The sequence below is a fragment of the Suricata suricatta genome, chromosome 1 (assembly GCF_006229205.1).
Source record: "Suricata suricatta isolate VVHF042 chromosome 1, meerkat_22Aug2017_6uvM2_HiC, whole genome shotgun sequence".
Classification (NCBI taxonomy): Eukaryota; Metazoa; Chordata; class Mammalia; order Carnivora; family Herpestidae; genus Suricata; species Suricata suricatta.
Window position 1 is genome coordinate 139,126,325 of NC_043700.1, and position 19,935 is coordinate 139,146,259.

At 37.7% G+C, this 19,935-nt stretch overlaps 1 protein-coding gene across 1 annotated transcript in view; it reads left to right on the top strand.

Annotated features, from left to right (window-relative positions):
• The window catches only part of GC (GC vitamin D binding protein), a 40,941-nt gene that overhangs the window by 2,794 nt on the left and 18,212 nt on the right, over positions 1 to 19,935 (top strand). Inside the window, exons 2-4 of the mRNA XM_029951830.1 lie at positions 4,882 to 5,001; positions 17,471 to 17,540; positions 18,105 to 18,237. Of these exons, the coding sequence (XP_029807690.1) occupies positions 4,882 to 5,001; positions 17,471 to 17,540; positions 18,105 to 18,237 (323 nt within the window). The remainder of the gene's footprint in view (positions 1 to 4,881; positions 5,002 to 17,470; positions 17,541 to 18,104; positions 18,238 to 19,935) is intronic.

Sequence of the window (19,935 nt, forward strand, 5' to 3'; positions counted from 1 at the left end):
TGTAGGAAAGTGGATGGACCTCGAGGGTATCATGCTAAGCGAAATAAGTCAGGCAGAGAAGGACAGATACCATATGGTTGCACTCATAGGTCTAACAGGAGAACAGGAGAAACCTAATGGAGGACCAGGGGGAGGGGAAGAGGGAAAGAGGGTTGGGGAGAAAGAGGAACACAAAACTTGAGAGACTATTGAATGCTGAAAATGAACTGAGGGTTGAAGGGAAAGAGGGAGGGGGGAAAAGAGGTGGTGGTGATGGAGGAGGTGGTGGGGAAGAGCACTGGGTGTTTTATGGAAACCAATTTGACAATAAACTCTTTTAAAAAAAAAACAAGTTTGCATGATATCTCATAAAAAGTGGTATGAATTAAATATATCTTAAATGAAAAGTTGAAAGCTGAGAGAGCAGACACAAAATCGAGTAAAGGCTCTTCCACTGAAAACAATGGGAACAAAAACCTTTGGAGACTCAGCAATGCAATGTGCTCAGTAAACCACAAGCAGTTCAGCTATGCTAAATTTTAATATGCAAGGCAAGGAGTACCTTACAGAGGTGCATAGAATGTAGTCATGAACTTTAAACACAGGGATTCAACTAAAGAGTTATAAGTAGGGAGGCAATAATATGGTTTCATTCTCATTTTAGATAAATAATAGCCACAGATGGAGGATTAGTCTAAAGGTATGTTAAAGAGTATTGAATTGCGAATGACTGAATTGCAGCTTGAATAAATTTAAATAAAAAGGAAAATTATAAGTATATTGGAATTTCTCATGGGAGTCAAGAAGAGGAAAATGATTCATCTATGAAGAGTACCTTGTAGGAAAAACTGAGAGCTTTCCCCCTAAGGTCAGAAATAAGACAAACATCATCGCTCTTAACACTTTTATTCAACATAGTACTGGAAGTACAATCAGAAAACAAAAAGAAATAAAAGGCATCCAGACTGGCAAGGAGGAAGTTAAACTCTCACTATTTGCAGATGACATCATACTATATATAGAAAACCCAGAATAATCCACAAATAAAAACCTACTAGAACTGATAAATTTAGCAAAATCGCAGGCTACAAAAATCAATGTACAGAAATATGTTGCATTTCTATACACCAATAGTGAAGTAGCAAAGATAGAAATTAAGAAAACAATCCCAAGGTGCTAGGGTGACTCAGTGGTTAAGAGTCAGACTCTCAAATTCGGCTCAGGTCATGATTACAGCGTTGTGGGACTGAGCCCCACTTGCACTGTTGGTAGGAGTGCAAACTTGTATAGCCACTCTGGAGAACAGTAGAAGTTTCCTCAAAAAGTTAAAAACAGAACTACTCTATAATCCAGTAATCATATGACTAGATATTTGTCCCCCAAAATACTAAAACATGAATTGAAAGGGATACATGTATTCCTATGTTTATAGTAGCATTATTTACAACATAGCTGCTTATGGAAGCAGCCCAAATATCCATCAACAGATGAATGGATCAAGAAGATGTGGTACATGTATACAATAGAATATTACTCAGCCATGAGAAAAAATGAAATCATGCCATTTCCTACATATGGATGGAGGTAGAGAATATCATGATAAGCAAAATAAGTCAGAAAAACACAAATACCATATAATGTCTCTCATATGTGGAAGTTAAGAAACAAATGAACAAAGGGCAGTGGGGTGGGGTGGGGGGGAAGGAAACAAACCAAGAAACAGACTCTTAACTATAGGGAACAAACACATAGTTACCAGAAGGGAGGTGAGTGGGGGGATGGGTGAAATAGGTGATGGAAATTAAAGAGTACACTTCTGGTGATGGGCACTAGGCAATGTACGGGACTTGTTGGATCACTATATTCAACACCTGAAACTAATATAATACTGTATTTAGCTATGCTGAAATTAAAATAAGAGCTTAATTTAAAAAATACCCTGCAATCTAGGTTGTGTTTAATTCCTGCTCTGCCCATCAACTTTAAGGATAATACATACTTTATGCTACTAACATCCATCTCATCAGGTCATTCATCAGGGCAAGATACTGGTAACACACTTTAATAGTATAAAGAGAACCTAAATGAAAAGAACACCCTGGGAAATGAAATCATTTTAAAGAAGGTCATTTGTACTATTATACTATCATGGAAGAGTTTCTAAGCAGCCTGTAGCATCATAAAAATGTTCAAGATACTGCTCTGGTAAAGAATGCATGGTCTAAGAGTTATTAAAAGAAGAGAAGAGAATAGGTAAAGAACCAAAGATGGACTTTGTCTCACAATTTGCCTAGAACTAGCCTTTTTTTTTTTTTAGGTGAAAAACCTTCATTCTTTCTTAAGCCAGTAACAAGATAAAGACTACTTAAATTTGTTTTAAGATTTTAAGTAATTTCTATACCCCATATGGGGCTAAAACTTATGACCCTGAAATCAAGTGTCACATGTTCTACCAATTGAGCCAGGCAAGTGCTTCAACTGTTTCAATTCTTTACAGGCAAAACATATCTTGTAAAATTCTACTGCTTAAGTATTTAATAAATCTGTTGAAAAATCTATTTTAATAACAAACTTAAGTGACCATAACTGTATTACAGTATTACAGTAGCAGATTTCAGTTTGGTTTTTTCCCCCATTGTCCCAATCTGACTTACTAGTCATCGAGACAGGAGACTTCTCATTTAAGCCAATTATGATTATTTCTTTCCAGTTTCAGAACATTTTAAGCCATCAACATTTGAAAGATTAAAGAGTTACAGAAATAACACTGAGCAAAGGTTCATATATTTAGCTACTAGCATGTGAGAGCTAATTTTTAGTTAGAAAAAGAAACTCGACCAAAAGAATGCTTTTGGTAGCTTACATAGAGATTACTCAAGAGGACACCTAAATGAGATGTTGCAACTGTTGCTACATGTAGTTTGTCATTAAACAGAAGTGATAGAGGTTATTGCAAAAGCAGAGATAAGGTTTTTTTTTTTTTTTTTTTTTAAGTGAAAGAACAGGCTGATCTTAAACTCTGGCAAATTTAAAAGGAAACAATATAGTCTATCTTTGAATGAATTAATCAAAAGATGACTGAAATATTGCTAAATAAAAAACTAAGAACATATGTTGTGTTATCATAATGGAACTGATCTGTTATTCTGAGGTCTGGGTTTCTCAGTTATTTTTAAACTCTTTGGCCCTCATTGAGAGTGATTTCCAAATAATTCACAACAAGACAAAAAACTTTTTAATTAACTTAGAAAATAAACTAGTAGTTTAGTCAAAGGAAAAGTTTAGAAGATTTTGAGGAGGAAGAAAATTCATGTTTGAAAAGTATGTAGGTGGTTCTTGAGTAGCAAGGCCATCTTCCCCTATGAGGTCTAGCAAGGTTTGTACTATCTTCTAATCTTCTTTACCACATAGATGTCCATTGGTCTTATAGCAGTAACTAAACAGGATCAAAGCCAAGATTTTTTCCAACTAATGGGACTCCATTTTCTGAACCTAAAACCCTACTATTTTCAATATAGATGGAGGATCAGACTAAAAATGTAACTGCTTAGTGCAGTTTACCAAGATTTGGATGGAATCTACCCATGTAATTAATTCTTAGCTACTAAATGGTTACTGACATGCTAAATTACTTGTCTGTGATAATCCTAAAGCCAAGATATAGGGTTGGCTTTAAAATATTCTGCTGAGTTCCAGGCCTAATTTTTGGTTACAATGATCTTCTCAGTTTGGAGAGCCCTACCAGCAAAGAAGTTGGACAACAGCTAGAATAAGAGTAATAGCTAATATAAACAACAGTAATAGAGGACATTGTTATCATGGGTTTGATGTCATGGTAAACTCTGTACATGGATTATCTTCATGAAGCTCACAACAACCTTGTGACAAAGGTACTAAGAGTTATCACCACTTTGCATAGGAGAAAAAGTAGGGCTTAGACAAAACTTCCCAAGGCTATAGAGCCAGTAAGAACTGAGGGAGGATTTGATTTCAGAACTTGCATACCCAACCCTTACCTGGTTTCCTGAAAAGAGGGCTACTCCAAGAGCCAGGCACTGACCTGATTCCAATGATGGGATGAATGAGAACTATGCCTTTCTGGGTAATTTACATAACCTATCTCTGGGGCTTGGTTTGCTCTTCTGCATTCTACAAGGCCACTGTGAACTCTCAAGTTATACTATCCCCAAACATAGTGATTGTAGAGTATCTGTAGAAAGAACTTTAAATGAGCTCTAGGGAGTCCAATATTTGCCACTAACTTTTGTGATTTGGGGCATTTACCACCACCACTACTACCACTACCACCATCACCACCACCCCTAATTATTTGCCTTACTTTGAGGGTTATTTTTAATATGTAGGTCTGTGCTTTAAGAAGTATAATATAGCACATGAAGTACTATCCCACTATACTCAATAAAATTTTATAACATTAAAATTATGGAACTGGTAATAAATTGGTTTCTAATTCTCTCCCTGCCCCCGTAGGACTTAAAAATAACTAGTCTGTGATATTTCAAGTATAATCCTTACTTGTAGTAAATTTACAGAAAGGCGAACCAATGGAGAGAAACCTCCCGGTTTCCGTTTATACATGAGAAGGGTAGGGAGCATGCAAAAAACCATAACTCAGGGAGCAGGCAGGAAATGTGCCCATTAATATATTAAGTAACTTTTAGTAAAAAGCAGGGGGAAAAGGTTCTATATATACCCTGACTCTTGCAGTTGACCAAGTTAATGATTAAAATCTCCTACGTTTTCTCCTAGGGTGTCTATTTGTCTTGATTGATATTATTTTATCTCTTGCAGGTCAATGATGACTGCCCTTGCTTCTGTGTAGAGATTAATAATTGATTAGTTCATAGTCAGGAATCTTAGTAAAAGGGAATTTTACTTTAGGCTGTCACTTTTACTGGGTAACGTACAGAAGACGGGGTGCTGCAGAACTCACCAGCAGAACAATGAAGAGGATCCTGGTTCTTCTGCTTGCTGTAGCATTTGTGCATGCTCTAGAAAGAGGTAAGATTTCCAGTGGTGTGATCATTTATAAAAACTCTTACTAGTCTGATTTTCCATTACTCTTTTGAAAAGTTATAGAAAAAACAAAGAACAGAGAGTTGGTAAATATATTGAGGAGAAAGGATAGAACAAAAAAGGCACTGATCTGAGTTCAAATGTAGCATATAGCATTTAAGTGGAATAGCCAAGAATTCAAGAACATCATAAAGGAAAATTGAAAAGATAATTATCCTTCTTTGCTTTTTTGAAAGCTAAGATCTGGAGAGAGTCACTTGAAATTAGAAATTTAGTTGTTAAAGGACAATGCAAATGGAGGTTATGGTCCATCACAGCATTTTTCCCCTTGGACTTCAAAGATTTATGGTCTTTGAGAGCATAATACACTCTAACGATGCATGAAGTCAGCAAAGATCATAGATCCTCTTTAAGGAATTCAGTGTATGTGTAATATTTGAAAGTGCATTATAGTTTCTAAAACATCCCACATGAAGGAATTTAATATAGCTTAATTATCTTGATAACCATGTTTTACATTTTTCATTAACATTCTTTAAGTGGGAGGGCCCCCTGGATGGCTCAGGCAGTTAAGCAACCAACTCTTGGTATAAGCACAAGTCATGATCTCACTATTTCTGAGATCCAACCCTGCATCAGGCTCTGCACTGATTCTCTCTCTCCACCCCACTTTCTTTCTCTCTCTCTCTCTCTGCCCCACCCCCATTGCTCATTCACTCTCAGAATAAGCAAACATTACATTTATTTTTAAATATTCTTCAAATGGGGTCTCATCTTTGAGCAATGTTTAAAAATAACTTTAAATGATACAAACTGAAATAGAAGCATACAACTTCATGAAAAGTTTCCAAGCTTTAAATTTATAATCCATTCCAATTTCCATCTCTGGCTGATTCTTTTAATGCTTATAAGGAAAATCTGCATTCATCTTGCTTTGGAAAAAGTGAAACTTATATGTAGTGCTGTCAGTGAACAGCCTCACCCAAGTCATGTGATAGTATTCTTATTAACAACATACCTAACCAGTAGAATAAGATGTATTGTTGAAATTATTGGTTACTATTCCATGAATAACTTTATTCCTCTTCTCTGTACATTCACTTTTCCTTGATCTTTTATCATTCAAGTTATTTTACAAATTCCTCATTTATAGATTTTAATTTTTTAATGTTTATTTATTGAGAGAGAACACAGCAGGGTAGGGGTAGAGAAGAGGAAGACACAGAATCCGAAGTAGGCTCCAGGCTCTGAGCTTCAGCAGAGAGCCTGACAGGGGGCTTAAATCCATGAATTATGAGATCATGACCGGAGCGGAAGTCGAAAGCCTAACTGACTACACCACCCAGGTGCCCTTAGATTCTTTTTTTTAGTTTGTTTTTGAAAGTAGGGGAGGGACAGAGACAGAGGGGGAGACACAGAATCTGAGGCAGGCTCCAGGCTTTGAGCTATCAACATAGAACCCCATACGGGACTCGAACCCACAGGCCATAGGATCATGACCTGAGCTGAATTCAGGCACTTAACCAACTGAGCCACCCAGGCACCCCTCATTTAGATTCTTAAGTAAGCTATGGATCCTATTCTCAATTCCAGGGTCTGAGATATCATGGGGTATAAACTGTGTCCTTTTCAAGAGTTCTGAATAGTCCACATGCCAGGAAACCCTGAAAGCTTACTCCTTTGCCTATGGTTTCCATGGGACATACATGAATCTGAAAAAATACTACTGAAATAGGTTCACATCAAGATCTTCGAAACAGAGAAGATCTAGTAATGGGTAGGTCTGGGATTGTGTATGGATACCCTAGGATGGGGCAGGGGTCATCATTTGGACTGCTGATGCACAAGTGCATATTGCCTTCCCCACAAAGGATCACAAATGTCCTCTGGAAAACCGTATTCTGCAGCCTCTAATTTGACATTCAGCACTCTCTCAAGCTCTGATGAAATGGATGCTGAAAATTTCAATTACACTTTCTTGAAGGTCTGAATTTCACAATGAACTTCAGTCAGAATACTTGGGGTCCAAAGGTCAGATGATAACCCCTGAGACAAAGAATACATTTATAAGTAATAAATGTCCAATATTTGGGAACAGTAGTCCTGACTCATCACTCTTCTATAATACCTGAAGATGACCCAAATGACCAAGTCAGTGGTTTACCTGGGATCTAGGTATGCTCTTTTCTGGCAGAAAGTTTCAAAGTATACAGATCAAAGGAGTTGAGACGAGGCTTGGATGGTAGGTAATGGGTATGCACTGCAGTTCTCTCTGCCTGTTACAGTTCTGTAGAGCCGACCAACAATCCACAGCATGTATCTAGAACACCTTTTTCCAAAGTGTATTTCATTCAGGATTCACCTTGGTAGGTTTACAATCCATCTCTTTGTTACCCTAAAAGTTTCAAGATGTCCTACAAGAAAGAAACCTTACTTCACCTAGTTTCCCAAACACATGGGCTCTTTCCTAAAGTATCCAGACCCCATGAAAATATTTTTTGGGAAACCTCAGGTTTAAGATCGATACTGCTGCAGCTCAACATGAATATGGGCCCTACTCAGGACAGTCCTCTCTTATCAAATGGCACTGGAGATTTAGTGCACAAGTTGTTAGGTACATCTTGGGAAATAAGGGCTTACCAAATATTCCAGATCTGGATGGGGTCATAAGAAGACCTCCACACTAGCTACTCCATGAGAGGCAGAAGTCTGTGCATGCCAGTTGCCTCTCTACTCAGCTTCTTTGTTCAGGAATTAAATCTAAAATATATCTCTCCCTTTTTCCAAGAAAGCAGCCAGGGAGGCTGACACAGCTACAAAATTACTAGGGAAATAATGCTATGGGAAATAAGCCTCTGCATTTTCTAGGAGCTGTTGGCAAGAGCAGGATTTTTATTACAAACATTTTACTTTTTGCTTGGAGTGTCTCTTTTTCTGCATACATACTGTTGCTAGACGGGGTGTCAAATAGCAAAAATAAAGTAAGTTCTTTGGGTTGGTGGGGGAGCTGCATTTTTCTTTCTTCCACTTGCCTGTCAGAACAGCCCTAGACAATGTGGGTTATCCCAATATCCCAAGTCACCACTGAATCAGTTTCTCTTTGCCACAAGTCATTCCTTCATCAGCAGGCATATTAAAAACAGATTGTTCTAAGTGTGATTCAGGAGCATAGATGTATAGAATGTCAGAGAAGTAATTTAGGATAAGTAGATATCCTCTCTATATTCTCAGATAGGTCTTTGTATCCTCTCTGCAAAACCTACATAAATCATTATTGAGTGGGTGACCCAGGATAAGAGGTCTACATGATGAAAAGAAGACAGTCATGCAAAGATCTAGAAGTGTGTTTCTAGGTGAAGGAACGGAGGTATAAAAGTCCAAGAAACAAGCATGGCCTGATTCATGTTCACAAAGCAGCCAGAGAAAAATAAGAAGAACATAGCTAAGAAGTAAAAGGAGGAGGAGCTGAAGTCAGAGAGGTAACTAACTTAATCACAAAGGCACTGTTAACTTCCCTGGAAATTAATAGCAATGTTATACTCCACTGTTGTAAGTTACAAAGCCAGATATTGCTCACCGCCATATGGCTAGTATAGGGAGAAGTATGCATGCTTTAAGCATCCATGAGATAGATCTATGAGGAAGAAAATAATTTTTTAATGTGTATTCATTTTTGAGAGAGAGAGAGCATGAGTGGGGTAGGACTGAGAGTTGGGGTGGAGGGGCGGGCGAGACAGAGGATCCAAAATGGTCTCTGAGAGGACACCAGTGAGCCCAATGCAGGGGTGGAACTTATGAACCAAACCATGAAATCATGACCTTAGCTGAAGTTGGACACTTAGCCAACTGAGCCACCGAGGTGCATCGAGCAATGAAGAATCCTTAAAAAGCACTTATTACCTTTCTCCCTGGGTGTCTATGGCCATTTAATCTGTTTTTTTTTCTCCCCACCACTACCCTGCTCTATTTTCTCCCAGCTCACTCTGCTTCAGCCACACTGACCCCCACACTATCCCACATACTATTTGCTCTGCACTTAAGGACCTCGCACTAGCTCCCCTCTCCTCCTAGAACACTGATCCACCTGATGTCCACATGGCTTCTTTCCTCACCTCCATGTGTCTGCTCCTAGTTCATGTACAGAAGAGGCTTCCCTGAACAACCAATATCAAATAGCATTTATTCCACTTTTCCTTTTCCCATTATCTTGCTTTTCCTTTTTTAGTACTCATCACCTTACTTGATCACCAGCTGTGTATTATAACAAATGCACAATGAGGAGCTTAGGCTCCATGAAATCAAAGAGTTTCTTTTTGCTCCTTGCTTAATTCCAAGTTTTAGAATACTACTTGACATGTAATATGTGTTCAATAGGTTTTTTTGCGTGAAATATCAGAAAGTTAGGATTGTTAGGTAGTTTTGATTATTTAAGGAAAATTAAATGTCAACTAGGAAGATAATTTTAAGGAAAATTAAATGTCAAGAAGGATACATAATATACAGAGTTCACTACTTCCAAAATGTCTAATTATAAAAATAAGATTTATAAAGTATCCACAGCAGAACATTAGTATAAGAGTCTTTGCACTAAATATAGCCAATATTCATGATGTGCCAGCATGTTCAAAATCTTTTGAATAAATTTATTTCATCTTTACAACACCCTGATCAACTCAGTACTATTATCCACACTTTAAAAATGAGAGAAAGTATAGGAGAGAGGGGTTAAGTAGCTTATCCAAGGAAACTAAGCTAGTAAGTGACAGAATCAGAATTTTACATAGATTAGTTAGGTTTACAAAGACACTGCTCAAAATCATGGCCTTGCTGCCTCTCATGGGACACATATCTGAACAGTCTCTCACTAATCTAAGAACAAGAAAGAAAACCAGTTCATGAGCACCAATTTAGGGGGAATTAAGTCAAATTCACCCTGCCTACAATGGTCATCCATAACTGATCCCAACTGTAGTTCTTCCATACTCCATAGAACTGGCTCTGTCTTCTAATTCCCTATTTTCCCAGTACCATCACCTTGGAATCACTTTATGTCCAATCCTATAGACACTTCCTGAATTTTATTGTTTTCGTTTTATCAATATTCAATCATTTCCACATTCTACCAATTTCAGCCCTGAAATAGATCAGCCTTATACAGAGCATTCTACTATAGAAACCTTCTCTGTATTCCCTTTTGTCTCTCTCCTTTACCTCCTACATGTATCTAAGCTCAAGGCCTGTGAACACTACCTTTCGTAGCTACTACATTTCCATATACTGTCTTTGTCCATGCCCTTGTTCCCCCTTCACATGGCTATTGTATTGGTTTCTTAATCAAATCCCTGCCTCCTATTCCTTCCCCACTTGACCTATATTAGAATACAATATACAACCTGATAATCTGGTAACTGAAGTCCAAAAAATGAATTACATAAAAGTCAGGATCACATAATTACATAAAAGTCAGAGATTAATAAAATGATGAGTTTGAGCTTGCACAGCCAGCTGGTAGGATTTCAGGGATCAGGCTATCTAATACAAACCTTCCCCAAGTCTAGTCTGTTTAAAGCCACCTAATGGTGAGTACAACTTCAGGCTGAAATAGGAATGAGCAAATGGTAGGCAGAATGAGAGCCCTCTCAAAATGTATTGATCTTAATATCTAGAACCTTAAGGGTAGGTTACATCACATCACAAAGGGGAATTAAGGTTGCAGATGGAAAAAACGTTGCTAATCAGCTGACCTTCTAATAGAAAAATAATGCCAGATTATCTGGGTAGGGTCAATGTCCTCACAGGTGCTTTAAAGTAGAAGAGAAGCAGAAGAGTCAGAGGAAGGGGTGACTAAAGAAAAAAGATGTAAAATTGCTAGCTTTGAAGATGGAGAGAAAGGCCTAGACCCAAGAAATGTCAACTGCCTCTAGAAGCTAGAATAGGAAAAGAAACCAATTATCTCCTTGGACCTCCAGGAAGAATATAGTCCTGCTGACGCTTTGATTTTAGCCTAAGGAGACCTTGGTCAGACTACCAAACAAAACTATAAGGTAGTAGATTTGTGTTAAGCCACTAAATTTGTAGTAATGTGTTACAGTAGCAATAGAAGTATAGTATAAGAGGTTTCTGGGTCCTGTGACAAATTGAGACTTCCTGGAGTAAAGGAGAACTGAGCCAAGGTATCTCACTGTTGATGAGATACCATTTAATTTGCCAGATGCAGTGAGTGCTGGCCAGGAGATGACTGGGGTGCATGTTTACTCATTTCCCTGCATTCTGAGGGTTTTCTAATTTTACCCTCTGTTCCAAATTCCTCTTACCAGGATGTAATTTAACCTACCTCCTGCAAGTAGGACTGAAACAAATCACATGATATCTGTAGCACCAGAGTATAGAATATCTGGTAATATAGATCATTGTTGGATTTTGCTATAAAAATTTGCTAACACTGTTTACCACATTAGACAGGAGAGTAAGTGCTAAGCATTTTTACGTAAATTAACATATTTCATACCTTATGAAAAAGATACTGTTGATTACCTTAAATCCAAGTTTACTCTTCCTTTGAATTCCCCTACAGGAATAGATTTCAATGGATGCCCCATACTTTAAGATTAAAATTTTGGCTATCAAGTCTGTGTTTAAGTCTCATACTTCAGTTTTTTTCTTGGACTATTATTTTCCAAGTAGGACTTATGATTTTCTAACTTCAGACAGCTCTTCAAGTTGTTCCCTCCACACAAAATACTTCTCCCAATTCATTTACTCCTGTTAAAATCCTGCCTATTATTCATGATTCACTTCAAGTACTAGTTCCTTTCATGAGGCTTTCTAAAAGCTTCCTTCCATTCTCAAGTTTCCTAATACTTTGTTTCATTCTCCTCTATGGCAGTGATCACTACTGGTGTTACATGCTTATCTCTACCACCATGCTTCTGTTCCATAATTATTGGGGTCTGCTGAGTTTTTGCATAGCACCTTTTCATTCCTGTATTGCTTTATAAACTAAGCCATACAATGCATTCTAAATTTCCAAGTCAGGATGAAGAACATATAAGCCCTACACATCCCAAAGGCAGGAGAAAGAAATTTGCTCCCTGATCTTCATCCCTGCAAAAGCATTTGTAGATGACAAGGTGTCCAACCTGTAAAGGGAAGGGGCAGTGCAAGGAGATGGAGGAAGAATGTCCTCCTTTGAGACTTTGGTGAGACCACCCACAGTAGACCCATGGACGTTAAATTTGAGCGAGTCTAGGAGTCCACTCTCTACCACAGCTGTAGTTTCTGGACAAATGACTCACTGACCCTGAATCTCCTAGTATTTAATTTTCAAAGTCTAAAATGAAATTTTATTTGTTCTTCTGATGGCATCCTATGAAGGACATTTCATTTCCTCTAAATTGTTTAATCTATAGATGTCCTGTAGACTTCTAGATTTAATATTAAAAGTATTGCATTTCTTTCTATGGACTCAAACCCAGAAAACTGCACACTGGCCTGTAATCATTATCAATGTGAAAGACCAGATCAAAGCTTTATTATTGAAAAAGGCAAATAGAGATGAGAACCATAAAAAGCCTGAAAAAAGAAATCAAGTATTAATTTTATACTTCTTTATTAACAGGGATTCTAGCAAAAAATCATCAGTTTTCTTTATCTCCAATAATTAGAAGAGCTTCCCAAACCAGTCCAGCAAGTTTCAATTTCTCAAGTAAAACCACTACTCTGAAATCAATATCTAGTCTGATGAGTTTGAATAAACACTGCAAACCATATTTCTAAGTTCACACACACACACACACACACACACACACACACACCCCAAATATATGGACATTTTCTGACACCAATGAGTTCATCAGTGCATGATGGAAATGAAAATGCCAAAGGAATAAAATTAAAACAATATATAATGCCCCACAGAGCTCTGAAAACCTAGGATTCGCCAAAACAAAAAAGGAAAATAGCAACATTAATACAGTTTCGAGCATCCTATATAAGCATTTATTCAATTCAGTGTTATTTAGGGGACAGCCATTGCTCCTGGTATACAAATAGCTTTTATAGGGGACCAAATTTGTTTTAGGGAAATACTCTAGCCATTGTTGAAGCATTCCAAATACATTTTTTTAGCAAAGTTTATACCAAGACAGCAGTATCTTGGTCTATCCCCATTACATTGAAAATTTCATGAGGGCAGATATATGTCTATTTTTCCTCTCCATTGTATATTCAGTACTGAATCCAATACCTGCTACAGAGCAGGTCTTCAAATCATATCTGTTTCATGTATGAATACTGTTGTCTCTGTTGAGAGGAAGTACATAAAGCAATAAAAATTTCCCGAAAATAAACCAAGTTTTCAGAAGTCTAAGTAGAATTAGACACAACTTACCAGAATATTTCACAACATAGATATAAACAAGACAGGCTATTGCAAAAAGCAAAAATTCCATTAATGAAATTTGTAAACATTTAGTGCTGAGGGGTCACTTGATGTGAAAGTGATTTCACCAGAGTCACTGAGATTATGCCAATATTTACTGGGGCCATTTCAAAGTCCAGATGGCCTTCTTTATAACCACATGGAACATTTAAGAACAGACTATGTCACTTACCATTCATTCTAGATAGGATTTAATTACATAAAGTGAGTTCAACTGGTATGAAAACATTTAGCAGCACTCCCTGGAGTAAGGAATCAATTTGCAATAATCATATTGCAAATTAACTTCAGTATTTGTTTTTTGGACCATGAGAAAATGATTAACATATATGCTTAGGCTTATAAGCTATAGGTCTTCTCTGTGGATAAGTGAATAAGTGAACAATTTTTTTTTTATCAGAAACATATTTTGAGTATTCCATCCGAAAGACACATGGTACAACAGCTTCCTCTACAGGTTATTTTTTTTTAAGAGCTTTTTATCCCTATCTTAATTCTGAACTTTCTCAGTTGACTCTTTTGAGCTGCCTTCCTTGCTTCTGTCAAGCCCAACGTTGACTTTCTAGCTAAAATGGTTCCAAAACCATTTTAAATCTTATGTAGTTGATCAAATTTACCCTACTTTTTTTTTTGCATTATTGTTATTTTGCATCTTTAAATTTTTTAAATCTTATTCAAATCCAAGTTACTTAACATATAGTGTAACATCAGTTTCAGGAGAATTTCGTGATTCATCACTTACGTATAACACCCCGTGCTCATCCCAACAAGTGCACTCTTTAATGCCCATCATGCATTTAGTCCATCCCTCAACTAAGACCCCTCCAGCAACCCTCAGTTTGTTCTCTGTATTTAAGGGTCTCTTATGGTTTGCTTCCCTCTCTTTTTATTTTTCCTTCCTTATGTTCATCTGTTTTGTTTCTTTAAGTTCCCATATGAGTGAAATCATATTTATCTTTCTCTTATTTTGCTTAGTACCTAACACTTGTAGATTCTTATACATTTCAGTACAAACACCAGTTTGTTTAATTAAAGCTACTTAACAGGGGATAATCTGCAGTATGCTTATACTACATTCACATGTATTCACATTCCCATAAGACACTGAGTGAAACTTTGGGGTAAAGTGAGAAATTGGAATCTGGATGGCCAGAAACAAAATATTTTAAGTGTTCATCAGAGTTATGCTATTTGGATACAGGCTCTCACTTCGCATGTTACTGAATGTTCACCAATTATCAACGGAAATGACCTCTGTATTTTTATTGGAAACATTAAACAAAGTTAGCTCTTCTGCATTAAGAAGAGAAGTTCTTATTAAGCTATTTTTTGTGGTTCAAAACACAGTAAGCTAGGGCGGGGGGCCAGCAGGGGGAAGATTCCATTTAATTTCTGACTATTTCTAAAAAGAATTATTTTTTAATCGTTGGATGTGATCTTATAGATCACAGGATATAATCTTGTACTAAATTCAGATATCTTTAATACATAAGGTTATTTAAATCCCATCTGATTATTTCCAGGAAAAACAAACTCACCTCTTCAAAAAGCTGCTCATCATTTCAGTTATTAGTCATGGCTGTAACGAAGTTCTCACACATTGAACCAAAATCTACCACCAGTTTTTCCTAGTTCTACATTAGGAACATAAAACAACTCTGGACATCCTAAAGTTATATCCTTCATTATAGGAGGACAGCTCTCCCCTAAATTCTTTTCCCTATGTCCTAATTGTCAGTCTCACTGAATACCATTAATGATTAATGGAAGTTTTCAGCCTTCTTTTGACCTTTTGAAATGGTGACAACATCTGACCTTGCAAACTAGTCAACACATTTTAGAAAATGTACTAGATGCGAAGGTTCTCAGCTATAAGTTCACCTCAAGTGGCTTTTTATATTCCATTGACTTAACTTTTATCAATTCTACTATCTTGTCCTGGTTTCCAAGATGATGTGATCTTTGAACATGTAGTTTCTTTCCCACTCTGTGATTTTGATGGTATTTGCAATAAGGGGCCAACTCAAAGAACTGCTTAGGAATGTCTCCGTCCCCCAATTGACTCTTCCCACTTCACTCTGAAAGGTCCACCTGAAAGATATAGAGGGCAACTGATTCCTCTGTGGAAGGTTTTTGCCATTATGAATCAAACAAGTCCTAAAGAGAATCTTTTCAAAAGAAAAAAAAATTCTCCCCCATCTATATCCACATACCACCACCTCCACAGCAAACCCTAGACGACCAATTTCTACCATGGCTTCCTGATCTTCATACTTTCAAAGCTCTAACTGTGAGAGGCAAGGGCATGTGGGGGGTAAAAGGCGTGACAGAAGTTGCCATTGTATCACCTAAGATGGGTTTCTCAGTATTTCCAATCCAGGAGAAAAAGTTGTTAACCCTTAACACACTTAGAAACTGGGCAGCTTATGTACTTCCTATATTTCTTTCCAGAAGATTGAAGGCTTCCTAGACTTACTTGCATAAATGAGTCAGGGAAGGACACCATGGACCACTTCCACACATCCATCCTGTTGTATTATGCAGTAGGGATGTTGAGCAAGTGGGATCTTAATCTGTAAAGAACTTCTCTCCTCCTGTGGGAACTAGCTCTTCCCAACCATTTGAATGGACCTGAGAGAAGGATCACTTGATTTTTCTGTTCACTTAAAGAGGACTCCCTGATCCTTTTGAACCTCAAAACAACTATCTCATAATGTCAATAGAAAGGCTTGTTGGTTTAATAGTCAAATATTTGTAAGTTATTTTGAACTTGAAACTGCTCCCCTCAGATCAGGACTGTTTCAATCCTTTTTCCTATGGTGGCAACAAGAGACATGTACACTTTCTTCTCTATGTGTTCTCTTCCTCCCTCTCTAGACTGCTTTTACCTTTTCCTAGGTTAACAAGGAAGGGAGAAGCTAGCAGGAGAGGCAAGCAGCAGGAACACTAATTCAATGGACATTTTTGTAAGCTAGTGTTTCCACTGGTTATGGAATACACTCAAAGTTGACACTTTATAGGTTCTTTGGAGAACTCTTTTCCATCCCTTCTGGGATCTCTGACAACCAGCTGGCACCTTAAGACTTCCTCTTGGGCCTCTGACTTTCAAGTTGTTGGACTCCACACAGATGTCCCATTGTCGGCACTGCACTGGCCTCTAGATAGCCCACCCCTTCCTCCCCCCAAATTAAGAAAACTCCAGGTCAGATTGCTTTCCTGCTTGATCTATATCAAGTCCACACACCACAATACAGCTTCCCACTCAAAGCCCTCTCCTTTGTTGACCCAGGCCAATTACCAGCCCCTCTCACCCTCTGGCATACTCTAGTCTGAATCAGACACCTGCCCTTTTATCCCAAATCCCTATCAAGGTCTGAGTGTTCTTAAGCCTCTCACTGAGGTTAAAGCAAGGATAAGTGCCTTCCACCATTTCTTCAAACCTACCACACAGGCAAATTATTGGGGGGGGGGGGAGGGAGAGTTTCCAAACTTCCATTTTTCCCCCTCAGCTGAATTCTTAGCCTTCCCTGATAGAATTTGATGTGGGTAATGGAGTTTTGGTGGCCAACACCAGGTCACAAACCTCCTTTAAACTCCTGCATTAGAGGGGCTAGCTCTTCACTGTGCGTGTATGTAGCCATAGATTCACCATTTTTTATTCTTGTTTCTTTAAAGACCATAGTGAGATAAGTAAGGGAAAGATTAAAAGTTCCATTTTAGCTCTATTGTAAAGAAGGAACCTAAGAGACCGATTCCCCTATCAGTAATTCTGACATCATTTGACTTCTCTGCTTTCAGTAGGAGGGCATTTGTTCTGTAATTGTCCATTGCAATTTCTAGGAAGCCACAAATGGATGTGTAGGAGCACAGCTAGAAGGCACCCCAAAATGAAATTGCATAGATACTGAGAAAATGATACTTTTACCATAGATGCATCACGTGGAAGACACGTACATATAATGTTACATTCATTAGAAAAGAAAAGATACTAATTTTTCTTTTTCTGGTTCCTAGGCCGAGATTATGAGAAGGATAAAGTTTGCAAGGAACTTGCCAATCTGGGAAAAGACGACTTCAAGTCTTTGTAAGTATGAGGTATTCACTCACTCTCCTGGTTATTTGACTTTGAATGAAACCACATTGAGGGAACTTAATTCAGCAAGGAGGGTTGAACCATTCTCTGCATCTTGTAAGAGGATAGAACCCAAGACCAGTATAGGCACCGAGGTCAGGCCAGTAGAGGACATTCAAAGAATCCAGTTGAATTATTGTCACTAGAGTCAAAGAATTTGTTAGCAGTAAGTTTATTACTAGAGTAAGGAGAACAAGCACAGTTTAAGGTAAAAGAAAATGCAAAGAGTATATACAAGAGCTGTGACAAAAACCAGATACACAAGAGGTTTACTGGGAAGGGTCAAAAGAAGAAAGAACAGGAGACTTCTGGGATCAAACCTCCAAATCCAATTTCCATTTTTACAAGGGAAGTTTGCCAAGAAAAAACTGATTTTTTAGAAGTGAATCTCAAGTTCTTTTCACTAATCAAAATATACAATATTCTGGTTAAAGATTGAACAAATTCAATGTTTTAATATGTGCAGATGTAAAATTTCTTGAAGTTCTAAATATATCAACCTACTGTTTTCCTCAGATCAATGGTCTTATACAGCAGAAAGTTTCCCAGTAGCACATTTGAACAGATCAGTCACCTTGTGAATGAAGTTGTCTCCTTGACGGAAGCCTGTTGTGCTGAAGGGGCTGACCCTGACTGCTATGACCTCAGGGTAGGTTCTGTCCATAGTGACTCACAGAAAATAGCCAAGATAGGCCTTTATGCTGTATCTTGGGTGAATCTTAGATAGGAACTCCACCCCACCTACTCCAGGTTTGAAAGACTTACCCCCAGAGCCCAGACCCATTCTAGTATAATTAATCAATTTTGCACATCAGCCCTATAAGGTTCAGATGAAGAAACCGGATTATCTATTAATTCATGAACCTCTTGAAATAATGTATTCTGTGGGTCTTAACAGCCTACCCGTATATTTATCATGTTAAGACAGGTACAACTGCCCCAGAATAAGCCTGTGTTAGCCCAACTACTTTGGGTTTCAAAACTTGCCTTATATACATACACTAGTTTCTGGGTTTTGTCCATTAAAGTATATATGCAGAAGTTAAAATGCTGAACTGACAGGGTTCAAAATGTTGACAGGAGCTGAAAAAGATAAAATCACAGATGTTTCTAGCAATTTACTAACAGGCATCAGTCTTCATGCAAAGAACATTTAGATGCAGTTTGATGGAGGCTTCTACCAACCAAACTCTCTTTGTTCAAGCCCACAGGGAATCATGCTCAAAAGATCTTATTAGAATATATCCTACACAGGGGCATCTGGGTGGCTCAGACAGTTGGTGGGTTCTAGCACCACATCGGGCTCTATGCTGACAGCTCAGAGCCTGGAGCCTAATTCAGATTCTGTCTCTCTCTGCTCTCCTCCTGCTCTTGCTCTGCCTCTGTCTCTTTCAAAAAGATGAAAAAAAAAATTTTTAATCTATATATCCTACACAATGATTAGTCTTGCCCATTATTTGTTTCATCTGGCCCTTATATACTTCTAATGATTTTAATCATTTTTCTCCTACCATCAACTCCATGAATACCTATCATTTCAACCAGACCTTCTGTACCACTTTAAAATAAACTACCAACCGTGATCAACAGAACACATTTTTATTTTATTTCATGCATTCGCTAACTTATTCCTTGACTAGAGTAACTACAGGATTGTAGAGACCGATTACACAAAACAGAGATGGCATTGCCTTTGGCAGGAGTGAGAAGCACTTTTAAAACCTTGTGGATACTTTCTTTACAAACTTTTTTGGAAAGGAGGTAATGAGAAAAAAAAGAAAAAAAGGACAATTGCCAGGGAAAGAAATGGAAAAGAAAAAAAAAATCACCAACAAGAGAGAGAAGGATGAAAAAGAGTTCCTTCCTAAGAATTCCTAAGTTCTGCAAGTCTGAGGAGGAGAGGTTAACTTTTGGCTTATGTAAAATTAATTCATCATGTTGCTTTCCTTCATTTACAGGAAAGATCTTTAGAAGCTTTGTTTTAAAAAGATGACCAACATAAATTAAGTGTAAGGATGTCTAGGCAATTTTTCCCCTAGTAAACCCCCAGAAAGAAAAAGTCCCCATGGAAAAAACTATTTTACATTATTCCAAGTATCAAATTCTTTCCAAAAAGAACATTTTGCTTCTGCAATTGTTTTGGTGGTGCCCTTACTATGGGCTTAGTCTGCCTACATGTTATCAGTGGGCCAGTGTAGAGGCAGTAAATTAAGTTGCACCAGTCTGTTTTCAATCTATGCTGCACAGAAGAATATATTGGGACTTTAGGAAACAGATCCTCAGGCTGCCTCTTTGAATTAATGAATCAATTTCTGCCTTGTACAGCACAGGCATCTGGGCTTTGATT